The sequence below is a fragment of the Puntigrus tetrazona genome, chromosome 21 (genome assembly GCF_018831695.1).
Source record: "Puntigrus tetrazona isolate hp1 chromosome 21, ASM1883169v1, whole genome shotgun sequence".
Classification (NCBI taxonomy): Eukaryota; Metazoa; Chordata; class Actinopteri; order Cypriniformes; family Cyprinidae; genus Puntigrus; species Puntigrus tetrazona.
This window is the reverse complement of record NC_056719.1, coordinates 3,825,776-3,839,744: the sequence shown is the minus strand read 5'-3', so window position 1 is coordinate 3,839,744 and position 13,969 is coordinate 3,825,776. Positions and strand designations below refer to the sequence as shown.

Here is a 13,969-nt window from a genome sequence, read left to right as displayed (position 1 = left end):
GAGAAAAAGTCCCATCTAATGAGGTATGACAGTCCCGAGTCGGAAAGGTAAAGGAAAATATATTGCTTTAAAGTCCCTTATCTGCTAGACTTGCAGAACTGCTTTTTGTTTACTATAATCCGTTTTTCTTTACATAATATATTTGTGTATATTTATTATGTATGTAAATACAAACGCATGCATGTATATATTTAGGAAAAATATATGTTTAGATATCAAATATATTTACATATAAATGTTTTCAAAATATATACTGTTTGTGTGTGCTTTAATATATACATAATAAATAAACAGTACAAACATTATGTTAAGAAAAACCTTTATTTTAGATACATTTTTTGACAGCATTAATTTATATGTGGAGGTTAATGGAATTAAATATATAATAAAAACAATAATATAATAATAATAATAATAATAATAATATTATTATTATTAAAAAACAATTATTCAAATAAAATAATTAAGAGGGAAAAAAAACATTTTAAAAGGTTTATACTGATTAAAATCAATGAAATTAAAAAGGTACACCAAACAGCATCATAATTAATTTAATAGACGTTATTTCATCACCAGGCTATCTGAAATACTTTATTCTGAATGTAGTGATCAACCAACCAGAATAGTGACCTATAATCTGATCGATCATTGTCCCGGGACACTGGTTTACTTCGTACAGTAACTTTGCTTGAATATCAATACACTCTGCTGCCTTTACATGCCCCACCCAACCAACCTGCCTCATATAATAAAATAAACTGCCTCAAATCAATAATAGATGTTCATTATAAAAGCTGTTTACCAGGCAGTATAATCCCAAAATAAACCATGATAAGGTGATCAGCGTTTATGTTGTAATAAAGACCATCTGACTGCGTTAATCCTTTTATCATCCATTCAAGATGGTGATCTAATACAGCAATTTATAAGAATCTTTGTTAAAAGACTTATAAATCCTAAGCGATAACGTGTACTATACAATGGACTATAATACCATGCACTGTCATTCTATGTCTAGAAAGATGAAATAATCTGATGTCTGTCAGTGTGGGATGGAAGTCTCAGACGAGATGTCAATACTAAACTGAAACCCGCTGCCTCATGTGGATCTGAACGCACACTCAATCCACTGAAGTCTTTTAAAACAGAATTTTAATTCCCTGACCCAAGAGAGGTTCAGCTCAGGCAAGGTTGCCATCACACATCAAAGCTGCTTTCAACATAAAAAGCTGACAATTAAGGCTTGGGTTTATGTTCGGGATATGATTTACACTCAGGTTTACATTCATCTTTCAAAAGAAAGTCTGCTAATTGTGGGAGCTAAACGCACTGCCACATGGTTCTGCGAGACAGAGATTATGTCATGTCGCATGTACCTCTTGTAGGACAGACTACTATTGTTCCAAGGAGTTTAAGACAGATTTTACATCTTTCAACTCAGTGGGAAATCACTGTTATTTCCTAGAATCATGGCCTTGTGGTTTGTGCATGTGCTCTGCACATTGCGTTGGTGCTCATGTGTTCGAATCCAGTCTGTAGAGTGTCCCAGAGAATACGCTTGCTACTACCTTTAATTTTGGTGATATTACTTTAAAATATTTTATAGATTAAATGGAAGTATTTACTTTTAAGGCTTCAAAAATGTCATTCATTGTCATTCGGGGGAACAATATTTTTGTAAACATTCAAACATGCTTATTCTGACATATTTTGTACATATTAAAATATATGAAAAATCTAGTACATATTAAAACACATACATATACATATATATATATATATACATATACATATACACACATATATATATATACATATACATATACACATATATATATATATATATATATATATATATATATATATATATATATATATATATATATATATATATATATATATATTACTGAAAAACAGGCAAAACCAAGGATATTGGAAAAATGTATTAAAATGACAACTAATTAGCATTTGTGGTGAAAGTAATTCACCCTTTTTTTTTGCTGTAAATATGCCTGACCATTGAATGACATTTTAGTGAATAAATTGTATAAATCTGGGAAAAATGTGTGATATTTATTTTGGCTCAGAAAACAAAAACGAAATTGAATGTAAACAGGTTGATTTTTTTGTGGAAAAACAAATAAAATAAAACAGTATCACGCTTACAGTTTTTATGGTTAAACCATTTTCCATCTGTGACATATACACACACATACACACAATTATATAAAAATAATATAACACTAATATTTGTATTTTAAAAAAAAACTATTTATTTATTAATAAATAGGTAAATAAACAATTGTGATGTAATATTAATGATAATTTAGTTACTAATTTAATAAATAAATAAAAATCGCTTATACGCATTTATTTAATAAGTGAGTAAGTTCTAGACAGTTTGGTGAGATTCACCCCAAAACATTTAAAAGTCCAATGAGGTTTAGCGGCTCTTGTTATGGTTGATACTGTTACGGACGACCGTCTCGCTGGAGGTTTATGGGGAGTTGGGTTTCACTGGTGCTCCCTCTCTGTCTCTCACCTCAGTGTCACTTAATTAGCCTGCCTGCACAAAGGGAAACCATGCACAGGAGCCCAATTTAGACCACAATAAAGTCTGGAATGACTCGACCTGCGCTGTAATAGTCCCACCCCCCTTCATTTACGTGCCAGAGACGTTCCTGGGACTTTGAAGATGCCGAAAACAGAGCAAAGGGGGGGGAGGAGCTAAAATCAAAGGAGGGACCCTTAAATTCCATGATATTCTTCCAGATGTTTTGAAAAATATTTGCTGAAGCTTTCCAGATGTGCCACCTATCAATTCCCCTAACCGCTTTCATACTTTCTAAGTTTTAGCTTCTTAACACTGCAAAAAAAAAAGCTCACAGCAAACTCTCAACAACAACACTGCATAATAGATGAGAAAAAAGAACTACAACCCCAAAAATACATGGTGTTGCTTTGAGTCTCAAACTGTCTGAGGTGAGTTTTTCTCCTACTGTAATGTTCGATACTGCTGCAGTATCTCGCCGCGCTCCTGTATGCCAGCGCCGCGCACTTCCCACAGGCTATGACCTGGCCGTGACCCATGACCTTGCGTCTCTGCCTCACACAAACGCTCTGTGCTTAGTTGTTCTGCTTTAATCGCAGCTTTCAAAATCAGCCGTCCCATTCAAACGGTGCCAAAACGACACACTCTCACACACCTGCGTAAAACTAACCAAGCCTCCAGCGGGTGCTCAGGCTCTGATCTGGTTTTTATAACGTGAAGCGGTCTCGCGTTACTTGTTCTTGTCTGAAACAGAAGAAACCATCCTAAATGTGACACTTGAACTTGCCGGGTGCCGTTTCTGCAGGCGCTGGAATGTAAGCCTTCTGGTATGCAACAAATTGACGTGAAAGAAACTGCCAGCGCCTGCCCGTCTGCCTATCTGTCCGGCTGTCTTCCTGTCTGTATTGCCTAACTCCCGCAGAAGATTTTGCCACAGGCGTTCTCAAGCTCCACCGTAAACACGTTTCTCAGCCTAGACCGCTGCCTTACAAACGCTGAGTGGAAGTTGAACATGCATTTCCAATGCAAACAACTAAACAGGGATGACTGCCAAACCACAATTACCTCCCACAATGCAGCGAGCGCTAAAACACTCCGTATAAAACAGAACGTCACACAAAACAGAGATTTTTGAGATTCTTTTGAACTCTATCTGACATCAGTTAAAAAAAATAGCAACAGTTCCACTGTGATAGTTACTATAGGACCTCCTAACACCATTTTTTCACCATGGAGAAAAAAAAAAAGGTTTTAGACATTTATATATAAATGTGAACATATATGTGTGAATATTTTAATTAACTAATTTTCTCATTATAGTTAGTCTAATATTTTTAAGTAAAATAATGCAAATATTAAATATTCATATATTAAAACTTACACACACACACACCTTATCTGCATGTCTCGACAGAAGGAAGAGTCTAATTAAGTTCACTCCTTTTTAACAAGCTTTCACTGCTGTGACACACTCAGATATTGTCATAATGTTTAAAAACATCAGACGAAATCAAAGTAATTCCTCATCCTGAAAAGGAGTTCAACAAGTCCACACAATTTGCCAAAAATAGATAAACCTAACCACGTTGAACAGAGCGAACCAAAATAATTCCTCAGTTTTATAGCCGAGCTTTGTCCCAGTGCTACAATCACTTACACACAAACTCCCTGAAGTGATAGGAAGTAACTGGCTCACACACCTCTAAGATTAAAAGACCTCTCAGCTGGAGTGAGCAGCAGCTCAACAGCCACTTGACAAATAGCAGTGGCACTTGCAGCAAATGGGTAGTAAGAGACGCACTCTTCTGCCATTCGAGCGAGAAAAAGGCAGTGAGGTCAGAAGGCACCAGAACACCTTTCTCGCAGAAACGGCCAGATCTGTAAGAGAGACACCATCTCTGGCACATCCCATGACTTATGTAAACAGTCAGAAAAGCGCTCCCACACTCTCTCCGCCATCATCTTATACCTCATGGAGACGTACTCAGCCGTAGCAGGAAAGGAAGAGAGATCTCTGACATGCCTCCAAGTACATTCGAAGCCCAGGTGAGTGTCTGAAGTTTGAGTCTGAGGCTTTGATTGGACAAAATGTGGATTGTGAGGGTGAAAGCACACCTGGCTTAAGAAAAAAGCGACTATTGTGGAAAAAAAAAAGAAAAAAAAAGAAACTGTGTTCATGCTACAGTGGAGTTGTCTTTTCACTTGCACACAAATGCTTTCATCTTATCGTTGTCATCATATTTTGGTTGGTGTAACAGATATGGATTATCATAATTGCAATCACGGTTCTTAATCTGCTGGGTTGATTTAAGCTCTCCAGTGTAAACTGTGGCATTAGCGGACAGAGCCCCTCACACACGCTCTAACACTCAGTCCAGAACACTAAAGCCCAGTGATTTTTATCGCCCGCTACGATTGATACCCCGTCACAAAGCATGATATGAGCCCAGGAATCTTTAGTGAGCTAAAGCAGACTGTATGATATTCATCTTAGGACACAATTTACAGGAATCAATTATACTCATTAACATGCAAAACTCATTTAAACAAGCCAACGGGATTATGCTTGACAATGTTTTGAATGGAAAATTAAAAAGAAAGAGCCTGGAATCCATCAGACATGTATGGGAATGACAACACTGTGGTAATTTAATTGTGAAAGGAGTTTTTTTTTTTTTTTTTTTTTTTTTATAAATGGACCAACCACGCTATTTTTAGACACTGTGGCTACATCCAAAAGCTGAAAAATTCTGCCTTTGGAGAATTTGGAGAACGTATTTCAGCATTTCAAGGCAGGGAGAAATCAACGTCTGAATCCAATGTTAGCTTCACTTTCTGTTGAGATGCCTTCATCCATCTGATTGATTTTTGAAGTCTGCATAGATGTATTTTTCGATACCCTTGATATGCCACAAATCTGCACGCTCAATTTCATGATGTTAAAAAATAAAAATAAAAATGCCTGTCTGAAGTTACAGTCGGTAGTCAATGTGTGCATGCAAATGTAGATTTCTAACCAGCTTTGTCCATATTTAAAGTACTTTCTAGTGAAAAAAAAAAAATTGTATTGACGTAATCGAATATTTGCTTAGTTATCACCGAAGCGCTCTCCATTTGGTTGTAGAGCATAAAACTATTATGCTGCCTTAGAAGTCTGTCCAAAATCAGTTTTGTGAGGTACCTCATGCACAAGCACTAAGGCAGAGAGGCTGAAGTCAGCTGTCTAAGTTTTCAAACAGATCCAGAAAGTAAAATATGCTGCAAAGAAATCATCTACTGTCTGCATGCACGTCACATTGAAGTCGCAATAAAAAGTATCAGTAGATCTTTTCTTCATATGTGACCCTGCATGGACCACAAACCCAGCCTTAAATCACTATGTATATTTGTAGCAATCGCCAAAAATACATTGTATGGGTCAAAATTACTCTATGGCAAAAAATCATTAGGATATTAGGTGAAGAGAATTTTTCTATAAAGATTCAGTAAATTTCCTACCATAAATATATATTTTTTTTAGTAGTAATATGCATTGCTTACTTCATTTGGACAAGTTTACATGTGATTTTCTTTTCTTTTTTTTTGCACCTTCAGCTCACACAGATATTCACAAGTTCATAAAAAATGCATGGATAATACAATAAGACCAATAGCATGCATTTAGAAAACACACAGGATACATTCGGATTTCATGCTGACTTTAAACAATGAAAATCTGATCATTCTTCCCTCATGATGAAAACAAATCTCCTTGTTCCAAGAACAGTCACAGACACCTTGGTTCACACAAGGAACCCTATAAAGTCATTACTGTGATTTAAGGCGATTTAAACCGTGTGTCGCTCCGCCTTCATAAAGAGATAGAAGACTACTTCACGTTTCTGTCAGTGCGTTTTAATTAACGCCTGTGTGATAAAGGCTAATGTCACCGGGCTGGAATATGAATTCTACACTGTAGAGTTGCTAATGGTTAATGGTCTGCAGTTCTGACACCAAGAATCTAAAGATCCCAGATCTCATTGGGTGTGACTGTGCTTCGTAACGCAGAGATTACGCTTTCAGTGTGGACAGTGATTCGCTTGTCGTTTAAAACGTATGCCTGTTTTGGATTAAAGAGATAAATAGCAAGAAACTGAATAAAGGAAAAGAGGGGTGCCAGATGCAATATTGATTCATTCGCTGAAACCTTGCCTAAAGCATGTGCATGCAAAACTTCACACAAGCTTGCAGTGAATAAATATGTATATAAAAAAAAGACTTCCTGTGCAGCCACGGCACGTATTTGACACTGCCCGTTAATGGATAACACCTAGCGAGGTGTCAAACAGCACTCTCTTTTATCTGCTCTCATAGAAACTCTGTATGTGGACCACCTCGAACATACCGCACATCAAGAAGCACTGGATTTGACTCTATGCAAACATATTTGCTTGCTAATTTTCAGGCATTTGACAGGTAAATGCTGGTTTCTCTTCCACAAGATCAGCAAGCCTGTTTTTTCTGTTACATGCACTTCTGTTCAAAAACATGCACCTGTAAGATGTTATTTTTGGCTCATTTATATAATCAAAAATACAGTAATAGAGTAAAACAATTTAAACAGTAAACCTATTTAACTAGGCATCTTTTCAAATGCAATTTATTTCTGTGATGGAAATTTTCTGCTGGAAAATGGAAAAATTTCAGAAATCATTTTAATATGCTGATTTGCAGCTCAAGGAACATGTCATATTATTATTAGAGCTAATAAAAGTTACTGCACTTTTGTAAAGCCATGATATTTGTTTTCCAGATTATGGTCCTCATAAATAGCATTTACTTAAAATAGGAATATTTTGAATGCCTTTACAATTACTTTTGATCGATTTTATCACTCTTTCACAATTAAAAAGTATTAATACGCTAACCCCCAAACTTTTGAATGGAATTAGAATTTACAGTAGTTTTAGTAGAAGTTCTAGTAGAAGTAGAAGTTACAGTAATAAGTAGAATTTATTTATGAACTCATGGTTCTTTCTCTCATTATCCATATTAATAAGCAGCAAAAGTACAAATCTAAAAAGGTTAAATTGATAAGCCTCAATCAAATCAGTCAAATGGAGCTTCCTGGAGAAATTTCAATGAACTTCACTTAACAAAACAATCACTTGACAAAACAAAAAAATGCTTATCTCTCTCATCAGTTACTTTTACATAATCACAGAAGCGTGCAATATCAGTTCTATTCTCCGCGATAAACGTACAAGCAAGGTTCACAGTATATCGTCCGTTGTAGTTTATCATCTGTCGTAACGTTGTGAAAACTCAATTCTAGAAGTCCAAAGCAAATCCTCCAGCTGATAAAACATATGGGGAGCGAAGGTCAAGGTCTGAGGTTCTTAGTCCACCGCTCCCCTTAAAGATAAAACACTCGCCACTGTCAGGGACTGAAAACTCACAAATTATTAACAAGGGTTTGATGCATGGCTATCATAAACAAGCGTTTTAAAGCTCCATTTCCGCACACAGCAGTAACCCGATTGTGAACGTCTGTGTTATGGTTGAATTAAATCTCATCCCTGGACTGATCGGCGTGATATAAAGCCGTAACGTTACCCAAGTCATAGTGTCATCCTAGTGTTTTTGAATGGTGAACTTTCTTATAATTAGAAAAGACTGTGGATCTCCACTTCCCTGTGAAGTCGGTGGACATCAACAAAAGATCCGCTGGTCAATGGCCCTGGGAGAGCCCTATTCCTTTAAGCCATTAACATTCTCTATAAAACTTCTCTAGTAAAAATGACAGCTGCAGCCCGCTCACAAAAGGGGGCAAAAAGCATCCGGTGAGAAACCCAAAACTGCCCTGCAATAAAAAAAAAAAAAAAAAAAAAAAAAAAAAAAAACACCTTGTATGGGTTTAAGAGGTAAACAGCCCACCCAGCCCCCCAATCAAAGCTCTCTAAACGTCCCAGAACCACCTTTGTTCCTGAATTACGGCTGACACAGGAATGCACCCCCCTCAACTATGAATGTCACTTTCTCATCAAGACCATGAACTTCACTGAAATGGGCGGAGAAAGAAAACACACCCCCTGTCACTCAAAAGCTCCCCCTCCCGACGTTTGGGCAAAACTAAATGTGTATAAAACAAACAGCCCTTAAAAATCAAGGACAAAACCATATACATCCCATGGATCTGCTCACTTAACGATCCACAGATAAACCGAGAGCGATTTCAGAATACTTCAATAACTTATGTTTTTATGACGATACACAAGCTTTTAGTCCCTGGTATGTTCTTCTGTGATTTCCATAAAAGGGTTCATTAAATCTTTGTGGGCTAAAACAGACAAATATGAGGTATTTAGCACCTGTGCCTAGGGCTGGAAAAAAAAAGTTAATAAACCCAACCTGCTCTGCATGCTGTGCAAAGAACAAAAACATCACAAGTATATCTAGCGCCGTAATTTGAAACTCTGCTCAATTACCTCCACGAAAGCATTTGTAAATGTAAGTAATCATTCATGTTTAAATGATTATGTGTCTGAATTTAGCAGGCCAGAGCGGTGCTTCTGCTCCATGACACTCAACACATACAGCAGACAGCAGGAAACAGCACTCCGCTTGCAAGCAACAGCATGCATTATGTGTTGCATATATATATATATATATATATATATATATATATATATATATATATATATATATATATATATATATATGAGTTAAAGATTGTATTTTTTCAGTATTCATATCTTTATTCCGGGTTAAATGTTTTATACTTTACATAAAATAACTATATTTAAATTTTATGATTTTTTTTGTTATTTTAATTATTATTCAGGGTAAATGTTTTCAATAATACTACAATAATACAATAATATAAGAAATGGCTACATTTTTATTTATATTTATATATATATATATATATATATATATATATATATATATATGGTTTTGAAATTTTCTTTAATACTCTTTATTATGCAAAAAGGTTCATACATTTTATTGTTTCAAGAATTTTTATTACGATTAATAAAACGTAATTATTTTCACTGAATCTTGTTAAAGACAAGGACACAACAATTAGCAAATTATCCTGAAAAATTAAAGCACACAGTAAATAAGAAATATTTACTAACAAACCTTCATCTGCGACTATTAAAATACATACTTATAAATCTATATAACATTTACAAAGTGAAATATTCATTCTGCCTTGGATTTCCCAGCATAAAAAGCCACAGGCGAAGCCCAAACACACCTTCACAAATATTCTATTATGTCGCTTAGCTCTGTGGTTTTTCCTAGTACTGTTCTGGGAATATTGGGGGGTTTCAGGGAAACACGGCATTCCTGCTGTCTCTCATCTCAGTGAACCGGTGGGGTGATGATGTATGTCAAGGTGTAACACGACTCCCGCATGAAAGAGCTACAGACACAATAACAGTCCTGACTATATCCCTGAGTGAAAGCGCAGAGCATGCTGGTTATTCTTACAGTATGCAGGCCTCTGTGTGTAAACTAAATCATGTGTGACTGCTCAACTTATCTCCATGCATGCCAAGTAAGCTCATATGCATAAGAGAGTAATGTGCATCATTTATTGAAGAACATGTTCATTTACCAAACCACATTCTCGCACGAGTAGTAACCATGTTTGAGACGTTGCAGACAAATCCAGGTTATTAATTATAACCCGTTATATATCACGCTATCTAAATCTCCTGTCTATTAGTTTATTTTTGGCACCGCTCAGATATCACATTATCTCTACAGCCACAAATTGCACAATGATTTCATAATCACACACTGACCGTTGGAATTTAAATGGCTCGGTTCTTTTCTAAAAAATATATAATAAAAAAATATATATATATATATATATATATATATATATATATATATATATATATATATATATATATATATATATATATATATATATATATATATATATGTTAAAATCACATAAATACTGTGTTTTTTACCTCCAAAAGAAAAAAAAACCTTATAATTTATTCACCCTGTGTGACTTTATTTCTTCCATAAAACAAATTTTTTTTTTGCACAATAACCGGACACTTGTTTTAATAAATTGAATGATGAGGACTGTGGATTTCAAGCCCAAAAAAACCCCACAAAAAACCCACCAAAGTGTCATAAAAATGGACACTGTTCTGGGCTTTCTAAAGCAGCGCAACAACTTTGTGTTGTTCATCCCGGATTTATGTTGTTACTGAATGAAAATCTGTGCTAGATCTCATTGCCGTTTTCATGAGAGTTTGTGAGCAAAGCAGCGATGTCTTAGAGAAAGAATTGATGTTTTGAGTCTGGTCTTTTCAATGAATCAGAGGCTTACAAAACCAATGAAGACTGAACGTCTTAATAGAGGGGAAGACGATCAGCGAACAACAACTGTAATAATTTGGACCTGTTCGGCTCAGTTTAGAATACTCGGAAAAGAGCGTATGATTCATTTAAACTTTGGTTTATTGTGCTTTCCTGTCCTTAATTAAACCTGTCCCATTCACTTATATAGAAAAGAACAGAATGTTCTTCACAAACGTAGCTTTCATGTTACACAGACAGAAAGTCATGCAGATTTGAAACAGGACGAATAAATAAAAACTAGTTTCATTTTTGGTGAACTATTCCTTTAATATGATGAACCAACATCATATGGAAACCACACCTACATTTTCGCCTCAGCCGTCGTTTAAAAAGGGCATTTCTGAAACACCCGCAACGTTTGTTTTCTCGGATACAAAGTCACTTCGTTATTAAATCTAGTCGCTATGACTAGATTTCGAATTGAATCGTATTGCTCTGCAATGGTTAATGTCACTTTCCTCAGTGAACTACCCTACTTCACTGAAAACGCTAAAGTTTGTCCAAGTTCACTTATCAACTCAACCGCTATCTCGCGCACGAACGGTGCTCGCGGCGTTATTTGAGACCAAAGTGCAAGGAAATTGATAAAATGTGTCATTTCTACATGTAAAGATTAAATTACAGCCGGGAAATAAAAATATTCGCTGTAGTTATTAACGTCGTTTTCCTCCCAGAGACATAACTGAGCGGTTTGAGATTTGATGAAGTCTTACAGACATGCGAAGCGTTACATTTTTCGCAAAAATTTAAGATGTTGCGTTTACAAATACGAAAAAAAATCATCCTCACGCGCGCGCGCACGCACTCGTTCTCCCGTCTGCATTTCTCTCTGTATTCCAGCAAGGAAAGTGACAGAAATGATGCGCCCGGATCCAATACCTGCACGTACACTACAACACGAGCTTCAACTCTGCAACACAGCAGTCAAAGCGCTATCAATATGTCAAACGACACCGCGTATCAAGAATAAAAAATCTTATGAGTAAGCGCGACGTTGAATGAGGTGTCACTATCCGAGCGCGTGCCACCGCTTTTGCACGCCCAACTTTTCTGTTTACCTTTAGTTTGATTTAAAAAAACAAACGTCCCGATCCACACCGTGCACTTGACTGCTGTATATTATTGATTATGATTGCATTAGTTTCCATTCGCCCCGACCGTAACCCACCGATACAACCAGAGTCGATGATAATGAGCTTTTCTCTTTTTAGCGTTTTTTTCCCCCCTCATGCTGGACTAAAAAGTGAGCCATAAAACTCTCCCCTGTATATCAAAGAAACTCGAGTGGAATATATAAATAAACATCTTTCGGTAGTCTGAGGATAAACTTACCCAATGACAAGAAAGGTTTGGTTTCCATGTCTGGTGGGTTAGCTCATGCCAGCTGACGCGCGCGCGTTGTAAGCTGTCGGCGTCCCTCTCTGATGACAGTACAAGACTGATCCACGCGGTAAAAGTAAAAAGCTTTGCGATAGTGTCAAATGTTCACTTTATGGCACTACTTCTGTTTGTTCACGCTTCTGCTCGGCTCTGTCTACAACTCTCCAGTCCACACTACTGCAAAGGGACCCAGTGAAGGGGACTCCCACTGACGCTCACGCAGGCACATTTAGCAGCGACGCGTGAGGGGAACGTTAACCCCTCCTGCGCCGCTCTGCCCACAGACAGGAGTTCGGAAGAACAAGAAACGGAATAAAGAGCATTGCCTGCACATGTGGTAAAACAAAGAGCCCCTAAAGTGAGCACATGTTGCCATTAATGAACTACCAACCTGTCGTTAAAAGTGGCTAACACTGAGAAATGAGAGAAATATGACTAATAGATAGATGTGTGTATGTTATTAGAGAGAGAGAGAGAATGTGCTAAAAATATTTTGAAAAAAACGTAATGCTTAATCTCTTTTTAGGTGACTTTATTTTACATTCATGACTATAATTTATAACAATAAATGTTTTTATCTGTGATAATTTAGCTGCATTCTTAAAATGTATCCTATGGCTATTATTTAAATCTTTGCTCTTTAATCCTTTGCAGTCTTTTCTGTAGTCAGCTAATTATTTTAGCTGTGCACACTAGGAGATACCTTAGAAGCTACGTGATAATATGTAAATGGATCAGATACCATACAAAGCATGTTGTGCTGCCCTTGTTTTCTTGAGGTTGAAAAAAATGATAAAGCGTTGCTGTACAAACTCTGCTCTGTTTGCATGCATTGCAGGTACACTTTGTGCACAGCCTCACCATGCACTTCAGATCCATGCAATATCTAATACCAATAACTAAAAAAACAAATCAATGTGTCTGTTCCAGACGAATCAGACTTTGCTGCTGGGGAACAGGACTTGCAGCCAGTTTTCTACAGCAGTATGCTGCACTACAGGATCCATATTAGCCCAGAGAGAACTAGGTCATTTCTCCAATATTACACCCCGGTCAATTGGATACCGTCGCGCAGCTTTATCGTTACTTCGCACGGCTGTCTTAGCTTGCCGGGGATGTGTCCACTGAATTGTGAATAGCCCGCACATGGAAGAGGCTTTCGGTGATGTATACGAGAATTTCTAACAGCGCAAGTAACCGTAGGCGAAGAAGAGATGTTGGAGGCCGTCCAGAAACAGAATACTTTGCAGGCACAGCAGAAGTTTTTTTTTTTGCAAAGCTCTTATTTTGTTCATGCAGATAAATGTATATATACATGCAGTCCCGGAGCCATCCTGGGGGCCTACGAAAACACTGCATCGCTCGCTGAGCGTTTGAAGGTGTTCGCCGCAGTTCAGCTGGGGGAATGATTCATAATTAATGCAGCGCACTGCGCATTAGAGATCAAAGCCGTTTGTCTATGCTGTGCAATAAACCTAAAGCAGCCGTGACTGGGCTCAGATGAGTGTGTGTGGATGTGAGGGACACTGGTGTGTGTTTTCTCCCTTCACACCCTCCGGGTGTCACACACGCTAACTGTCTCACCACTGGGTAGCCCGATCCGTAATGGCAAAATCGGTAATTTTTGTTTAGAGCCGACTTTCACATTCGCCATGGATTCTCGGA

General features: G+C 37.0%; 1 protein-coding gene across 6 annotated transcripts in view; it reads right to left on the bottom strand.

Moving 5' to 3' along the window:
• The window catches only part of rxraa (retinoid X receptor, alpha a), a 131,949-nt gene that overhangs the window by 78,963 nt on the left and 39,017 nt on the right, over positions 1-13,969 (bottom strand). Inside the window, exon 1 of one of the 6 annotated variants that reach the window (XM_043221654.1) lies at positions 12,257-12,508. The exons of 4 other annotated variants lie outside the window; for them this stretch is intronic. In XM_043221654.1, coding sequence (XP_043077589.1) covers positions 12,257-12,284 — 28 coding nt within the window. In that variant the 5' untranslated portion in view covers positions 12,285-12,508. Of the gene's footprint in view, positions 1-12,256; positions 12,509-13,969 lie in introns of those variants that run through there. One more of the 6 variants, XM_043221651.1, reaches the window with a different exon arrangement.